The 19,033-nt window shown below is 36.1% G+C and overlaps 1 protein-coding gene across 1 annotated transcript; it reads left to right on the plus strand.

The window, feature by feature from the left end:
• Window positions 1-11,545: 11,545 nt before the first annotated feature.
• On the plus strand, window positions 11,546-16,373 carry PCFS4 (PCF11P-similar protein 4). The gene is made up of 7 exons (XM_078963455.1): window positions 11,546-12,113; window positions 12,553-12,654; window positions 12,758-13,012; window positions 13,312-13,905; window positions 14,332-15,078; window positions 15,289-15,840; window positions 16,178-16,373. Exons 1-7 carry the CDS (start codon window positions 11,760-11,762, stop codon window positions 16,211-16,213), a joined length of 2,640 nt encoding a protein of 879 aa, XP_078819581.1. The 5' UTR covers window positions 11,546-11,759; the 3' UTR covers window positions 16,214-16,373.
• Window positions 16,374-19,033: the final 2,660 nt, after the last annotated feature.

The following is a 19,033-nucleotide window of genomic DNA, read 5'->3' on the forward strand; positions in this document are numbered from 1 at the left end:
AAAGACTGTCCGAAGAAGAAGGAGGCAGCTAAGCCCAACGTTCCACCAAAGCCGAAGGCGAGAGCATTCCAGATGACACTGGAAGCCGCTAAGGATGAAGCTGATGTCGCTTCAGGTACCTTTCTCGTTAACAATTTGCCTGCCTAAATTTTATTTGATTCTGGAGCCAACTACTCCTTTATATCGCATGAATTTGGTAGAATACTAGCTTTGCCTGTTGATAGACTAGATGATGCTTTATTAGTCGAAGTTGCTAGTGGCAAGTTTGCACCTGTTAGCCATCGTATGAAAAAACATCTTAATTGACTTGAATGGGAATAAGTTCCGCGAGGAATTATTACCTATCGAACTTAATGGTTTCGACATCGTGTTGGGTATGGATTGGCTTAGCGCCAATGATGCCGAAATTTTATGCAAGAAGAAGATAGTTAAAGTGAACCCGCCTGGGAAGGAATCATTTATGGTGTATGGGGACAAACGCCGAGTGAATTATGGAATCATTTCCCTAATGAAAGCCAGAAAGTGTTTGACCGAGGGATGTACATCATATTTAGCATTCGTGATTGATGCTAAGAAGGAGAAGAAGGTGATGCGGAGTATTCCAGTGGTGTGTGATTATCCGGAAGTATTTCCCGAAGATCTTCCTGGATTACCTCCTGATAGACAAGTGGAGTTCAGAATTGACTTGTTACCAGGAACCACGCCAATAGCAAAAGCACCTTATCGATTAGCATCGACGGAGATGAAGGAGCTGATGATGCAACTTCAGGAGTTGTTGGACAAAGGTTTCATTAGACCTAGTTCATCACCCTGGGGAGCTCCGGTGTTATTCGTGAAGAAGAAAGATGGAAGTATGAGAATGTGCATCGATTACAGAGAGTTGAATAAGGCAACAATAAAGAATAGATATCCGTTGCCAAGGATTGATGACCTATTTGATCAATTGCAAGGTTCGAGGTATTTCTCGAAGATCGATCTAAGGTCAGGATATCATCAGCTGAAAGTAAGAGAGCAGGATATAGAGAAGACTGCGTTCAGAACTAGATATGGACACTATGAGTTATTGGTTATGTCGTTTAGACTAACCAATGCTCCGGCAACATTCATGGATTTAATGAACAGAGTTTGTAATCCGTTCCTTGATAAATCTGTGATAGTGTTCATAGACGACATTCTGATTTACTCAAAAAGCCAGGAGGAGCATGGCAGACACTTGCGAGAAGTGTTAGAAGTCTTGAAGAAAGAGAAGCTGTATGCTAAGTTCTCCAAATGTGATTTTTGGATTCTTGAAGTCTAATTCTTGGGTCACGTGGTTAACCAAGAAGGGATAATGGTTGATCCAGCGAAGATCGAAGCTGTGATGAAGTGGGAACAACCGAAAAGTCCCACGGAGATCCAAAGGTTTTTAGGATTAGCCGGATATTACCGAAGGTTTATCCAAGGCTTTTCTTCGATTGCTACTCCATTGACAGCTTTGATCCACAAAGGAGCTACTTATGCTTGGAGTGAGAAGCATAAAGAAGCATTCGAGAAGCTAAAGAAGAAGCTATGCGAGGCACCGATACTTTCTCTACCCGATGGAGTTGAAGACTTCGCTGTTTATAGCGATGCGTCTGGGGTTAGATTGGGTTGTGTTTTGACCCAAAGAGAAAAGGTGATAGCATATGCGTCTCGACAGCTTAAGGAGCATGAAAAGAATTACCTGACTCATGATTTGGAGTTGGCAGCGGTAGTTTTCGCTCTGAAAATATGGAGGCATTACCTCTATGGCACAAAGTGCAAACTTTTCACTGATCATAAGAGTCTCCAATATCTTTTTAATCAGAAGGAATTGAATATGAGGCAACGACGCTGGCTGGAATTACTCAAGGAGTACGACTGTGAGATACTTTACCATCCCCGTAAAGCTAATGTTGTTGCTGATGCTCTCAGTCGGAAAGTCAACCTTGAAAGGAAAAGGCCAAGAGCATTGAGAATTGAAGTTGTATCGACTATTTTAGAAAGTATAAAGAAAGCTCAAAACGAAGCTTCTTAGAAGAATGACCAGAAGGAGGAACGTTTGGGCAAAACGTTGGTGTTTGGGGTAAACAGTCATGGACTGAAGGTGTTCCAAGATCGGATTTGGATACCTAAGATAGGAGGAGTCAGAGATCTTCTGATGGAAGAAGCTCACAAGACCATGTACTCGATTCATCCCGGTAGCACTAAAATGTATAGGGACCTGAAACCCTACTACTGGTGGCCGACGATGAAGCTTGATGTTGCAAAGTATGTGGCCGAGTGTGTGACTTGTGCGAGAGTCAAGACACAACACCAGAAACCGTATGGGAGTTTAGAACCTTTACTTGTGCCTATGGGTAAGTGGGAAGACATTGCTATGGATTTTGTCACTAAACTACCTAGAACAAAGAATGGTCACGACATGATTTGGGTGGTCGTTGATCGATTCACTAAGAGTGCGCATTTCATAGCAGCCAGGGAGAAATGGTCTATGGAAAAGCTTGCGAATTCTTATGTGAAGGAAATTGTGAGACTTCACGGTGTTCCGCTAACAATTATGTTGGATCGTGATAGTCGTTTCACCTCAAGGTTTTGGAAATGTCTACAAGAAGAAATGGGTACCAAGTTATGTTGAAGTACAGCTTACCATCCGCAGACTGATGGTCAGAGTGAAAGAACGATACAAACACTTGAAGATATGCTGAGAGCATGTACCTTGGAATTCCTAGGTAATTGGGATGAACAATTACCATTGGTAGAATTTTCCTATAACAATAGTTTTCACTCGAGCATTAAGATGGCACCTTACCAAGCTTTGTACGGACAAAAGTGTCGTACGCTGTCTTGTTGGCTTGAGGCTGGGGAAAAGCAGTTTATGGGACCGGAGATGGTTCATCAAACTACTGAAAAGTTGAAAATAATTAGGGAAAGAATGTTAGCGGCTCAGGATCGTCAAAAGAGCTATGCTGACAAAAAGCGAAGACCGATGACTTTTGAAGTTGGGGATTCGGTTTTGCTTAAAGTCTCGCCGTGGAAGGGACTTATAAGATTTGGTAAAAGGGGAAAGTTGAGTCCAAGGTTTATTGGACCGTTTAAAGTTCTTCAGAGGATTGGGAACCAAGCTTACAAGCTCGAACTACCAGAAGAACTGAATGGAATTCATAACACTTTTCATGTGTGTTATTTGCGAAAGTTCACGGGGGAAGTTCCCGACATGATTCCACTTTCGGAGTTGAGAATCGATGAGAACAAAAGGTTGATTGAAGAACCAGAGGCAATTGTTGACCGAAAGACTAAGAAGTTGCGACGCAAGATGGTCGAGTTAGTGCTTGTCCGATGGAAACACACGAATGGGCCGAATCTCACCTGGGAGACGGAGAGTGATATGATGGGTCGCTATCCGCATTTGTTTGTTGAGGTGTGATTCCGGGGACGGAATCATTCTAAGGTGGAGAGAATTGTAACGCCTGTGTTTCTGGACTTTCCATTTTTAGCAATGTGATAGTCTAGGTTAACCTTTGTAACCCGTTTTGAAATAATAGAAGTGTATTATTTGAGTATTATGTGTTTTGTGCTTAATTAATTAATTAGGTGGTTTGATTAATTAAGAATATAAATAAGCATCAAAATTTAAGTGTAAAATAAACTTGATATCTTTAGATAATGTTGTAGTAGTTGAAACAAGGTTTCCGAAGATATAAAGAATGCCGAAATCCGAGTTATAACGAGGAAGTTATGACCTGTCGAAGTTTCGCGACAGAACCGACGCGACGTAAAAAGTGAATTTACGTTAGAGCGATATTTAGCCTTAGCAATCTAAATGAAAGTCGTAGAGTACGTCAAACCATGAGCGTGCATAAAAAGAACGCCCAAATCTGACTTCGTATGAGGAAGTTATGATTTTTCGAAGTTTCGACTTAGCAGTATGCAGCCCGAATGCTCGATTTGAGACCGAGCGGTTTTTAGCCGAAACAATCTAAATGAGAATTGAAGATCTCATTAATTGTAGTAAAACGATAAAAAGATAGGCGAAAACGGACGTCGGATGAAGAAGTTATGATTTTATAACGGAGTTTTCCTGTCCCGGCCTACTAAAAATAGTATATAAGTAATATACTTATAATATATTAAAAATAAAGTCAAAATTAGCCAATGGAGTCTAAACAAGAGTTGTAGATCATAATCTCACCTTCGCGGCGATATAAAGAACGTCGAAAACGGAGTTCGTATGCGAAAGTTATGAATTTCTGAAGTTCGGGGCGCGAAACCCCAAAACTGTCAGAGACCACGACGTGGCAAATGTCCTGACACCTCCGGGAGGCCCCCAGATACAACTTGGGATGACGCATGCAGTGACGACGAAGCCCACGACGTGGAAAAAGGTTGCTACGACGTGGCAAGGGCCAAAATTGCCCTAGAAATATATTTGAAGGGCCAGCCGTTTAGGGTTGCTATTTTTTCTCTTCTCTCTCCCGTTTTACCTCGATTTGCGTGCTAGAAGTACCCCGAAGCCCCGATAATATTCCCGAGTCCCGAAGCAAGTCCCGAGATCCCGAAGATCCCGAGAAGTGCGGTTTCCGAGCCGAAGCTCTGCCCGCGAGAAGTTCGATTTTTGTAGAGATCTTCCAGATCTGCTGCGGATTACTACTTTTGCAAGCCGTAGTGCTGTCTGATCATCTTCTGATCAAGTGAGTGTATACTACCTTTCATAAACGCAATAATAATACAAGTATGGTTTGAGTGTATTAAGTATATTGTTGTTTATACGTGTGAGTGCGTTGTTACTTTCTCCTAACGTATAATTATGAAGTATTTTATACGAGATACGTGTTATGTGTATATTTTGTTGTTATGTGTGTGAATGTATATTCACTTTCTTCTATCTTACAGATCTAATTATTTCTATATGAAATACGTGTTATGTGTGTGTGCCTCATCTGTTATATGGAAAATGTATTGATCAAGCATGCTATACAGGTTTTGAAAATATGTATAAAAATGTATGTTTTTATCTACTAATATGTTGGGTAGAACATGGGTAGATAGTTGGTGTGTAATAAATAGATGAGAGGCCTCGTTGTTGTTTTGATCCAGTCATCTAGCGGAATTTAGATGACGACCACAGACTTTTCTAGACAGTCCAGTGGAACGCTAGCAGGCTCATAACCTGTAGGTGTTAATGAACTTGGGTGTTCATTCGCTGTATTCCATCCCCCTCATAGTTGCCTTATTTGACTTATATTGCTGAGGAAACCCCGCAGCATGTGTTGTCACCCCGATGAAAATATTCTTAGATTAGGTCCCTTGTGTTAGTTATTTTAGGGACGTAAAGTGAGAATAACGGGAATGGGTAACTGAGTTATTGTTGGTTGATAATAATTAATTTAATTATTTATTGTGGGTTGAAAACCCTATATGCTCACCAGGCTCCCAAGCCTGACCCACTCAGTTTTAAATTGTATTACAGGAAGTGGCGGAAGGGCATGAGATGGATGAACCATCAAGTTGATTTGTTTACAAGTCTGCATATGTTTATATTTGTTATATGACTTGTAATGTATTCGTTTATGCTTATTGGTCTGTATCGGAACATGACACCCCGAGTTTTGATTATAATGAAAATACATTTCTTTTATGAAATGCTTCGGTAAACATTGTTTTATCATGTTTTGTTTTTGGGAACAAATTCCGCAACTCTTTCAAATCAAAAGGATTTACTCTGAAAATATTTAAAAGCATAAATGAAAATCGGTCTTTTCTGGCCGAGATTTTGGGGATGTCACAGTTGGTAAGAAAGATGTTGGAGGTGTGGTGGTATCACGATTTTGGTGGTGGCTAAATTAATAATAATAATAATAATAATAATAATAATGGTGCGATGGTGGTGGTTCGACTATCTAAGAGGGTGAAGGAGGGCACATGGATGGAGGTAATGATATGTGGTGGTGATGGTGTCTAATGGTTAATATCATTACTAAATAACGTTAGGCGTAACTTTGCGATGGTGTCAATCATCAAGCTTTTACAAGTAGTGACGAGTCACGTCCTTTGTAACGCTTGACTTAAGGCGATATTTTTTTATTTAATAAATAATTTTATATGTATTTTATATTATTATTCACTTTTGTATATGTATATGACTTAAGGCGAAATTTTGTTAAAGCATGATATCAAGTACAAGCCTTGAAGTCAAGGAACACCATGACAAAGTCATAACGAGCTTTTTAGAACATTTGTTAATATGGTGGCTTTAATATGGATGGTGGTGAGTTCTCATGATATCCTCCAGCTAAGATCTATGATTCTATATATCCAACTATATCCACTCAACGAATTCAACGATTGAACACCATGAAGAAATGGATGTCAAGGGGTGGCGATAAAACAATTATGATCCTAATTTTAAATTTTTTATTTTTATTCCTGGGTTTCGCTTTTTGATTAACCATCTGGGTGAGGGGTAGGGGTAAGGGGTGGCGATAAAACATACATACTTGTTGGGCATTGAAAACTAAAAACATACACGGAAACAATATATATTGTGCAATTCAATATTTGCGTAATTTCAGTTAAGGGTCTTGTGAGACATTTCGTTTGTTTGCACCTATATAGTGTACAACCGTAGACTGTAGTCAGAGTCTCCTGGAGGGAGAGTGAGAATTTGTGTATAGATCTATACGGGGTTGACTCCTCCACACCTGAGCTGTTCGCTACAGTTAGACTATGCCAGTCTAGGGTGACAAACCTTACTTTAAGCAAGTCGACGCCTGAAAAACGTCAAGACAGGCGAACCAATCATTATCATTTATGGTTATAATGACTCATATGGAGAATAACTCCATTATAAATTTTACGGAATACATATACCATTTTGATGATACAAAAACATACATACCTTGATACTCGGTATTAGGGTTTTCAGATCACAACTCTTTAATAAACAGAAAATATAAGATTTTCTGGAATACTCTTTATACATTTTCAAACAAAAACACACATGTTTTAACACACGATTGGACACAAAACTTTCAGATCATTTTTAAAGAAAATATCAGATTTTCTGGCGTTTACTAAACGATACAAAACTTTTCATTCAAGCATGTTTATGAACTCACCAACATTATATATGTTGACGTTTTCAAAATAACTTGTATTCTCAGAAAATCGTTAAGTAGGTGGACATCAAGAACATGTGGGTTGTGTTTCATTTTGTTGCTATCATAAACCTTATATTTTTGGGATGTAACTTTTATAAACAATTACAATGATGTAAACTATGTATTGTTGTATTATTGGATGTGTGATGATGATGTTGTCTTGTTTCAATTATATACACTGTGATGATATTATACGATGAAGTCACCCAACCCCCGGACGTTTCCACCGTTTCTCCAGTTCGGGGTTGTGACATTTTTGAAGAGAAAAAGACAAAGAAATGCTTTGGAGAGAAAAAATCAATCACAACATCTAGATTGAAGTAGAGGAAACAAATGATTTGTAGTGAAAAGGTAAATAAATTAAAGAACTAGTAGGAGCAAATGAATGATTTTAAGCTTAGGTTTTTAGCATTTGATCTTAGATTATTTGCGGTTCATATAAATTTTTAATAATAAATTTTTAATAAAACAATATTAAATAATGTATTTTTGTTTTTTAAAATATCAAAAATCAATAAGAAAAAAACACATATAAAGCACTAAGCTACATCATTATAGATTTACAGGTGAAACCGAGATAATATAATTAGAGCATAAAATGATCATCTAATGCAATTTGGCATATTAAAGTTCATAAATTTATCACCTAACCTCAAGATTTGATCAATCACTAATTATAACAGTTTAATGATCATAAAACAATTATGATTCAAACCAATATAATTATACTGATCATCTATACTCTATCAACACAACAATAGATAATAGAAACATTACTTCAATACATAAGGATCTTTGAACAAACAAACATAATAATATAGAAACTAATAAATCCAATCTTTTGAAATCAAACCATAATCAAAGAAGTTATTTAGGGCATGGAGTTTTGCAAGATATATGACCAAAATGAGCCAAATGATGTTAAAAACCTAGATGTGGCAAGAATAAGTCATAAAGTTTGAAACTTTATCACTTACAATGGTCCAAAGTAAGATGAGAATGATGAAACTTGTGTGTATATAGCTTCGAAGCACCAACACCTTCTTATTCTTCGAGGGAATCACACCATAAACTTCAAGGAAACAACAATAGATGCTATGGTTTCTTTTTAAGAGATGGAGGATGATGATGATAACAAACCCTAGAAGTTAGAGCCTTTAAATAGAGCCTAAAACACGAGGCCTAGGCAGGGGGGACCTAGGGGTGGTCCACGGTGGCACCGGCAAACCCTAACTTTTCTGGCCGCAGTGGAAAAATTTTCGAAAAATTTCGATTTTTTTTATTTTTTTCTACTACCGTGCAACCCCTAACTCTCCCGTGCAACCCCTATTGTAAAGTCATGCGTCCGCCCCTGAGCCTAGGCTTAAATAAAGCACGTGACATGGCCATATAGTACCTATACGTCGTGTGCATTCCATACATGCGCTACACAACCTTAGAAACCCTAAATATTCTAATTTAGTTAGCATGAAAACTAAGTAAATACATACCGGAAAACATGTGATACATTTGTGTACAATTAGAACAATTTTTTGCACTATAAGCTTCTTTCTTCTCAGTAAATCGCACCAACAATGAATTGATTTTATATTCTTTTCCCTCTCATTATCACTAAAGAAATCTCTGAACCATATACCGAACGAGAGAAAACTCAAAATAGATGAAGTTTCGGTGGCTGCACATGCCCATCATACTCTTAGAAGTATCAATCTTGATTTTTATATTTAGGTTTCTTCCGATTCTGGGTCTTCCAATTTTGCTTTTCAATGCAGGTTTTTGACTTTCCAAAAAAAAAAAAAAAAATCATATGAGAGATATGATAAGGTTACACTTAGTTTCATTGTGGTTCATGGAAACGGGAGGGTGTTAGGACAGGTCAAAGAAGTGGTTTTCCTTTTTGTACATTGCACAAAATTGGGTTTAACCTTGTCAATCCTCAATGCTTGGCCTAATGTTCATAACTCCCATATATGAGTGCATTTGTGCTTATGCTTTGAGAATACGAATCTCTTTCGTTACCATGATTACGCTACATGTTTTCAAATCATAGTGGTGATTATGTATACTATCAAATTAAATAAAATAATGCCCTTTTGGTTCATTGTACAACTTTGATTTGTTCGTCACATTACCATCTATGAAGTTACATGCAAAAGATTATAAAAGATCACCATTGATTTGGATAAACATATGTTCTTAACAAAATTTTGCATGTGAGCTGCTTATGAAATGCTTTATATGATTTCCAAGTTATTTTTGGTAAATTTGATGAATATTGTCAAAAATATGTTTTAGTTGGATAAAGTATTTTCTTGAGGTCATCAACATATGCTGAACTTTTTAGGTATTTTTGTTGAGTTGTATGCAAATTCATGTTCTTTTGAAGTCTATATAGTTGCTTAGGTTAATCAAAAGGATACTTATTCATGTCTACAAACAATTTATCAACAACTTACTAATGAGAAATAATTTATTGTTAAAGCTTAAGTTTATTAATCCTTATAATGAACTTACTTTCCCTGTTGAACAATCGACATAAGTGCGCAAATATGGTGCAATATTCATTCTTTCAACATCAAAAATTCTTGTACCTATAAACCAATCACAAAGAAGTGTACTTCACATCAAGATTATCATTTTAGCCAATTTTCAAATACAAACTTCATACAAAATTTGGCAAAATCATGGCCACACAATCGAGACATATCATTGACCATTATATGGAAATGAGTGCTAGGAAAAAAAGCTTTTGCTAAATTTTCTTGAAAATCATACATATGATAAGAAAGGTACGCTTGGTGAGGAATAATTGATGTAGCTTAGTCGATTTTTCTTAGAAATCAAACATGCCATAAGATTTGCACGCCTTCCAGAACAAACGTTCGACTTGTCAAGCCATTCCAGTCATAGATATCGATTTTATTAAAAAAAATTCAAAAATAATATCCACAATATGAATTTGGAAAGACATCACTAAGGGAATATGCGTGCAATCAGAAATATTGGTTAGGAAGGCTACTTCACTAACATTCATAATACATTCCTTTAGCCTTATTAGACCAATATATGACATTATGTGTCATAACCAAAATTGTAGGCTATAGGCAAGGCTTGATTGTTTTTGGCTTTTTGCTTATGGAAACTACTATGAACATTATGTGTATATAGTTCACTTAAAGAGGGACACTATCAATGCATATCGTCAGTAACATGCAACTTAGAAATGTATGAGTCTAAATAACACACAATCAATCATAACAATATTAGTGAAATTATAACTGCAAACAAACAAATGATATATTACAAAAGTATCTTACCACACATTTCAAATAAACAAAAAAAAACTCAAAACAATCCCTCACATCTCTCTTGATGTGGGTAGAGCCTGCAAGATTGGTTCTTTCAAGATCATGTAAGTAGACATGTAGGTTTGCAAAGATTTCTTCATAAACTTGATTTGATGAACTCATCTTAGATTTTCCAAAATGATATCTAACTATGAAGAAATGTTGCAAATCATGGATGTGTAGTGCTTGCGAAATGAGTAATGAAGAAATGTAGTGCAAAAACAGTAAGTATGGATAATAAAATGTTGATTTTTGTAACTCCGAAATATATATTCCAGATGAAATGTAAGATGTCGGTACTTAGATTTTAGAATGTACAATGTACATTCCAGAATATCCCATAGAATGTAAGTATGCATACCATATACATTTCAAAATTCTATCGCATCTCATGGAAAAACACTAACTTTAGGACACAACTAGTCTCAAATTTGAAGGGCTCAATATATATATATATATATATATATATATATATATATATATATATATATATATATATATTCAAATATCGGTATAAATAGTTTTTTTTTTTTTTTTTAATCAACATCTTTTAAAAAAGAGTAAATTACACAAATGGTCCCTATGGTTTAGGGTAATTTGCGCGTTTGGTCCCTAACTTATTTTTTTAACTCGGAAGGTCCTTACTGTTTGTTTTTGTTACGCGCTTGGTCCCTATCTTACCTAAAAAGACTATTATGCCCTTGATTTTTTTAATTTATTTAAATAAACACACCCCTAATCCTATCCCCTCACCTTACCTCACCTACCCCATCATTTTTTCCTTTTTAAATAATAGTCATTTTAGATAATACAGGGCCAAGCACGTAACAAAAATAAACAGTAGGGATCAAACGCGTAACAAAAACAAACCATAGGGACCTTTCGAGTTAAAAAAATAAGTTAGGGACCAAGCATGCAAATTACCCCAAACCATAGGGACCATTCGTGTAATTTACTCTTTAAAAAAATAAGTTAAAAACCCAATGTTTTTATGCGTAACTTGAAATTTGAAGGGCTCAAAATATAAATTACTCATATTTACCAGATGCACGCATCGACCCCTCGTCCCTCTGCAACTGCAATTTCCCCTCCCAAAACTCTCGCTCCCTCTCCTCCAGACGCAATGCTTTAAGCCATGAACTCCAGCTCTCAAACCTTCATCAAAACCCTAACCCTAACTTTAACCCTAATCCTAACCCTAATACAAAGCACCATTCAAACAATATCCATTTGAACGCCAAAAAACCCAATCCCAATGGAGGGTGCGAGTTTTCTGAGTAGTAGAAGTATCGGTTACAGACCAGCACCGAATGATTCCGTCGTGGGGTTGCCGAACAACAGTAGTCAGAAGTCGTTAACTCCGATTCTTGATCGTTTCAAGCTTTTGTTGAAGGAAAGAGAGGAAGAAATTAGGGTTTCTAGCGGGGGAGACGATGATATTGAAATTCCACTGCTTAGTACTGAAGAAATTGTAGAGTTATATGAAGTTGTTTTATCGGAGTTGGTTATTAATTCGAAGCCAATTATTACTGATCTCACGATAATCGCTGGGGAACAGAGAGAACATGGTGCGGGCATTGCCGACGCAATCTGTGCTCGAATTATCGAGGTAAGTTTGTTTGGTTACATATGGGATTGAAGTTCTGAAGACCTGGTTAGGTTTTCTGTAGAAATTATCTACATTATTCAACCATCCGATATTCTGTATATTCATGATTGTCTTTACTATTAGTAGTGAGTTGTGGAGTTTGATGTGAATGCCAAATTTCACCTGTGGAATCCAATTATTGAATTGTATTATGTGACTTGGTCATCTGGCTTAAAAGTTCATTAAAGTTGTTGACTTAGATAAAAAGAAGAGAGCTATTTTCTTACAACAACAGCCATTTTATCCCAACCACCTATATCAGGATTAAAGGACCTGAAAAGAAGCTAATAAAGCATGGAACTCAGTAGCAAACATAAAGAGCTGGACCCTCATTATTTAACAAAAATGGAGGTTTCTTTTGAACTTTATTTGAGTTTATTGTGTTTACTTTGTGACCCAGGTTCCCGTTGAGCAAAAACTTCCTTCTTTATATCTTCTGGACAGTATTGTCAAAAATATTGGCAGAGAGTATGTGAGACACTTTTCTGCACGCTTGCCTGAGGTTAGTACCTTAAAATTTTATTACATTTACACAATTAAACACATTACATTTTCAGAAATGTGATTCTATCGCTCTTCATTTCTGTGATGACTTGTCCCTTTAGGTCTATTGTGCAGCATACAGACAAGTGCACCCAAGTCTGCATCCTTCCATGCGCCATCTTTTTGGTACATGGTCAACAGTATTTCCAGCTTCTGTTCTTCGAAAGATTGAATCTCAATTACAGTTTTCCCCTTCACCAAGTTATCAATCTTCTGGTTTAAAAGATGCTGAATCCCCAAAACCAGCTCATGGTATACATGTCAATCCAAAGTATTTGGAGGCAAGACGTCAGCTTGAAAGTTCATCTACAGATACTGTAAGCTTTCTTGATTGAAAACCACACTCTTTGTCTCATTTGTTTATCATTTAGATTCCCCATTGGGACAACTTTGTATCAGTGTAAGAGACTGTTTGGTATGATGTAATGAAATCACAAAGGAATGAAATGAACAATGTAAGCATTTCTTCTTCATGTTTGGTTGGATTTAGCGAATATAACTAATCACTCAAACGTGTTTGTTATTTATAGTGAAAAAACCAATCAAAATTACTGCATACCAAACACTACATAAGTATAAGTGTATAAGTATATAACATATCTTACAATCGTTGCAGAAACTTCAACATGCAAGACCAATTTCAACTCCAAAGATTCTTGGACAGCCTTCAACTGCATTTGATGAATATGAGACTGATAACGGACAGTCAATAGGGTCAACCAGTCAACTAGGTCATACTCCATTTGGTCATGGTCATACAAGACCTCCATCACCAGCTCTTGAAGATTTTCCCATGATTGATTCCCCTAAAAGAGTGGTTGAAGTTGCATCACCATCACCATCACATCATGGCTATGGTTATAGACCTAGTGGCAGTGGCAGTGGCACACATGGTGTAACTGTGAGTAATGGATTTGATGTTCAAAGACCAAGGGCTTTGATTAGTGCTTATGGGACAGATGAAAGAAACAAAATGATTAATCAGAATCATCAACATGGGAAAAATTTAAACACAAATGGATTAGGTAGTAAAGGGGGTGTGCTGACGTGGCAGAATGCTGAAGAAGAGGAATTTGAGTGGGAAGACATGAGCCCTACTTTGGCAGGTAGCTCTAAAAGGGGACAAATGGTGGGACCCAATCGGACCGGTTTTGGTAGAGGCGATTGGTCTAACCAGGAGCGGGTTGCCTCCAACAATGCGGTTTCATTGGTAAGTTTGAAGTTTTTTTTTTGTTTGTAGTTGTTCTTGGACATGTGGATAATGTTTTTATTTTGTTTTCTGGTCAAAAGTATCTGATAAATATGTTTTTCTTTTTCCAACTTGTCTTATAAAGAACCTTAAATGAGGGGTGTGTTTTGTACAATTTAAGCCCCTTAATTGATCATATTTCATTTTTCACTCGGTAAATTATATTTAAACTTCAAAGTAGTGTGTCCTAATAAGGAAAAAAGAAAGTACAAAATGCTTCAATTGGGCATAATTTTTAAAGTACAGCTTTCTGATAAGTGAAGAAATGGGAAATGCAGTGCTGTAATAGAAAGAATTGAAAGTAAGATGCTACAATAAACAAACAAATGAAAGTACATTGCTATTTATTGCATTTATGATTAAAAAGTAATATTTGTCATTATGCAGTCTGATCGTGGATTAAAGCGAAAAATGACTGGATTCCAAAACGAGGCTTCAGATATTCCAGTTTCTCGTTACTCTCAAGAACCATTAAATCTTTCTCACGAACAGCAGTGGGCCCCTCAGCATCATTACAATCCACGGGGGCAAAGGCCCCCTCTCATTGATACCTATCCAATTCCCAATCCCCAACATCACTTGTCCTCTGCTCCCAGATTGAATCTATCAAGCCCCGGAATCATGAATCCGGAGTTGTCAATTCCAACTTCAAAACCAGCCTGGCGTCCATCTATTCCGTTTCAGAAACACGTCAGGAGTCCATTTGACATGTTGAATCCTTCCAATTCGGTAAATGATAACACATCGTTTTTGCATAATCAGCCGTTTGATGGCAGTGAGACCCAGCTTCTACCCAAACTCCGGAATCAGCAATTCCCAACTCAGATAGAGGTTCGGCCACCTGCGTTGGGGTTTAACCCATCTCATCTAACAGCACGACCCATGATTCGTGGGTATACCCCACAAAGATTTGATTCCAATCACTCCATGAATCCGGTCCCCGGAATGCAATCATCAATTCCATTCCATTTACATGGTGTAGGGTTGCCACCTTTACCCCCAGGACCCCCTCCACTTCATCAAACCCTTCCATCAAACACCTCAATACCTCCAGCTGGCGGTGCACTTTCTGGTTTATTTAGTTCTCTGATGGCCCAAGGGCTGCTCTCGCTCACTAAACCAACTCCCGAACAGGTACATATTAAATAGATTAAATTACATTTTTGGTCCCCGAGTATTACTGATTTTTGCAACTATGGTTCCTTATTTTCCAAAAAATGCAAATGAATAGAACATCCATGTCCCACCTTTTTGTGCAGGACAACCTGTTCTGTCATGTCTTGTCATGTCAGCTTTTCCCTGTACAACTGTACATCATATCTAATTTTCTAATTCCATTTACAGGATTCCGTGGGACTCGAATTCGATCCCGATGTTCTCAAAACCCGCCATGAGTCCGCAATAACCGCATTATACACCGATCTTCCAAGACAATGCAAAACATGTGGGCTCCGCTTCAAATCACAAGAAGAACACAGTAACCACATGGATTGGCACGTAACAAAAAACCGCGTGTCAAAAAACCGTAAACAAAAGCCATCTCAAAAATGGTTTGCAAATGTCAGCGTATGGCTCAGTAGTGCAGAAGCGTTAGGAACGGATCCGGTACCCGGATTTCTAATTCCATCTGAAAATGTAATTGAAAAGAAAGACGATGATGACGTGGCGGTCCCTGCTGACGAGGATCAGAATGCTTGCGCGTTATGTGGCGAGCCGTTTGATGATTTTTACAGCGATGAAACGGAAGAATGGATGTACAGAGGTGCGGTTTATATGAATGGTCAAAGTGGGTCAACTGTGGGTATGGATAGGTCTCAATTGGGCCCCATTGTTCATGCTAAATGTAGATCCGAGTCTACTGTGGGCCCGCCTGATGATTCTGGGAGTAATGGACGGGTACGCAATATGTACTCTAACTCTTTTTTTTTTTTTTTGAGTAAATTACATTTTTGGTCCTCGCGTATAACTGATTTTTTCAATTTTGGTCAGTTTCTTTTTGGTCTCTGTTCCAAGTAAAATAAAATGACTTTCTGATCCATGGGTAAACATATAATTTTTGAAAATTTGTTTAAAAAAATAGTCACTTTACGAGGAACAGGGACCAAAAATGTCACAAAAGCCTCAAAAATAAGGATCAAAAGTGTAGCAAGAGAAATCTTTTAGGGACCAAAATCATAAAAATCAGAAATGTTTAAGCACCAAAAATATAATTTGCTTTTGGTGATTTTTGCAGGGATTAATGGAAGAAGGGATGCGGAATGTTGGATAAGATAAAATGCGGATTTGATTTTAGGTGGAGGAGTTATGTAAGTTAGAAATGAGTTTGTGCTTCTTACATCAATCTGCTTAAATGTATGCAGATTCATTCAGAGTCATCATCATGTACATGTATAGTTGGATAAAATGGAAAAGATTTAACTATTCCTTTCCGGTGTTTCTGTTTTTTCTTTTTTGCTTATTCCGATCTTTATTCTTGATTTTTTAGACATACCATAAACCATTACCCTCCTTATGAAAAATTTCCAAGAAATATCAAGATTGTTTGGAACTTATGCTTGTAAAGTATTATCTGTAGATGTATGCATATTGTTTGTTCCTTACAGTAGTTGTTTGGAAGGAGAAAGTATACGTCATATAATCAATGAATTAGTACTTTATATTATATTATAAAATACAATAGCCATGAACATATTGGGATCTATTGCGTGGGTGTAACCATCAACGATCCTCAAATAGTTGGACACGTGGACACTTTAATCGATTCTTATCCTTATAGGGTACATCTCTACAATAATGTTTAACACATGATAAATGTCACATCTTTAATAGTGCTCATGATAAAAGTAATACACATCAAACACATGCTAATAAATGTCACATCTTTAAAAAGGGCCTCGGATAAAAGCAAAACACTCCAAAGTACGAATCAACATAAGGACCATACCGGCACTGGAATTGGTGAATAGAGAGAACCGATAACAGGACCGGTTACCCTACATCAGTGCTGGACCTAAAACCTAACGGGTGTTTGAGATTTCATTATGGAATTTAAAAGGATTTTATCAAAAAGAATTTATTGACTTATGAATATGGGAAAAATAGTTTTTAAAAAAGTGTTTGGTGTTTGAGATTTCATTTTGAAGTTTGAAATGATTTTTATCAAAAAAGACCTATTGACTTATGAATGTGGGAAAAGTAGTTTTTTTAAAAAAATGTTTGGATTAGTTTTTTAGCGGTAAAAATCAATAAGTCAATAAGTTAAAAAATGTTTGGTTAACTTATTGACTTTTGCTTGTTTTTTATTCTAATAAACCATAAGTCATTTCAAATAAGTCAATAAATTAAAAAGTGTTTGGCTAATTTATTGACTGCTTGTTTTTATTCTATTAACTTTTTTAAAACTCATTTTTAAAGGCTAAACCAAAAATCATTTTTAATTATCTAAACACTTTTTTTAGCTTATTAACTTTTCAAAAAGTCAATAAGTTAAAAAGGAATTTTTAGATGAAATCCCAAACACTACCCTAGTTTTGCGGTCAAATATCTGATTGGAACTGATATATGTATTTATGGAGTTAGTACAAGTAGATAATGCTAAACAAGAAAACAATTCAACTTTTATACACTATGCTCCAGGTTGTGTAACTCAATCAACATGCAACAAAATAATGTGTTTATATAGTCTAAAATGAAGCACAAACAATAAACTACATGTTTGAACAAATTTCATGTCATTCCGATTTTAAACGAAGAAGTTATGATAGTTTAAAGAAGAGGACAAATTTGGTTTTTTACCTGGAATCAGTGGCACCAAATCAACTTGGAACCTCAACCGATATGCGACAATATTATGAGCCGAAAATACGTCAACTTAATGAAAATCGGTCCCGATTCAGTCCGACCCAACTTGCTCACCCCTCCTCCAAAGGATGAATACATGTAATTCCCCATCTCATTGCTCTGACTCCTAAGAGCAACTCTAATGGACCTGCAAATTTGTTTTTTGTAGGTCCATATTCTTTCGATGGACCTCTATACTTGCCGACATTTTTGTGTAATGCTAAAGTAACTCGGCAAATTTGTGTGGAACTATTTATTACCACTAATCATATATACATATTATAATATTACACATATTCATTTTTATTCTTTTTTTAATAATAAGAAATCATTACTTTATAATTATAATATTAAATATGTTTTAGTTTTAATTTTTAATGTGTGATAGGAATTGAAGCTGATTTTGGTGAGAGTTTTACACAAAAATGGTGAAAATGATTTTGGTGAGAGTTTGACACAAAAATGGTGTCATAGTGTTAGCCTAGAGTTGGTGTAACTAACTAATGTCCTCCCTCAAAGATTGTTTATTTGCTTTGTTAATATAGATCTAGTGTTCATATTTAAATATTAGATGCATATTGCTATTGTATTTTTTTTTTAACCGGTAGAAATCTTATTAAAAAAACTAGTAAGAAGCTAGAAAAAACAAAGCATTGCAACAAATTATTGTTTGTATAGAGCTATAATTTAATATCTAAATCCTATTCAATTCACAAATACATACCTAACTTGTTATTGTCATGAGGGTTATTGTTTTTTTATGGTGGATTTCATCAGCCTTGGTTCCTATTACTGAAAATATCTAGAAAAAATAGAAAATAAGCTGGACAAATTAAAGCCTTGGATCCTATTACTGAAAACAATAAGAAAAAACAGAAATTAAGCTGGATAAATTAACTTAACACATTAAGTCAATCAATAAAATTAAAATGAATGCATAATGTCATCATCTAACCTTCATTAGTACACATTTATATCTATACAATCCAACTAAAATATCGATCAATTTTTTTTAAAAGAAAAATACATCACTTAACATTAAATAAAAATGAGTGTATGGATTATATTGCATTTTTTTTTTACATTCCATGATGGAATGAAAAAGAAAACACTCCCACCGTTCATATTCATCTCATTTTGTTGGCTGACCATCATAGTGAGAATGCGGTGATTGGAAATTATCCAAAAAATACAAATTATCATGCTCATAACTCAATATTTTTAATTAACAACTTTAATTAAAATTACA

Source organism: Lactuca saligna, chromosome 7, assembly GCF_052625555.1.
Source record: "Lactuca saligna cultivar CGN05327 chromosome 7, ASM5262555v1, whole genome shotgun sequence".
Lineage (NCBI taxonomy): Eukaryota > Viridiplantae > Streptophyta > Magnoliopsida > Asterales > Asteraceae > Lactuca > Lactuca saligna.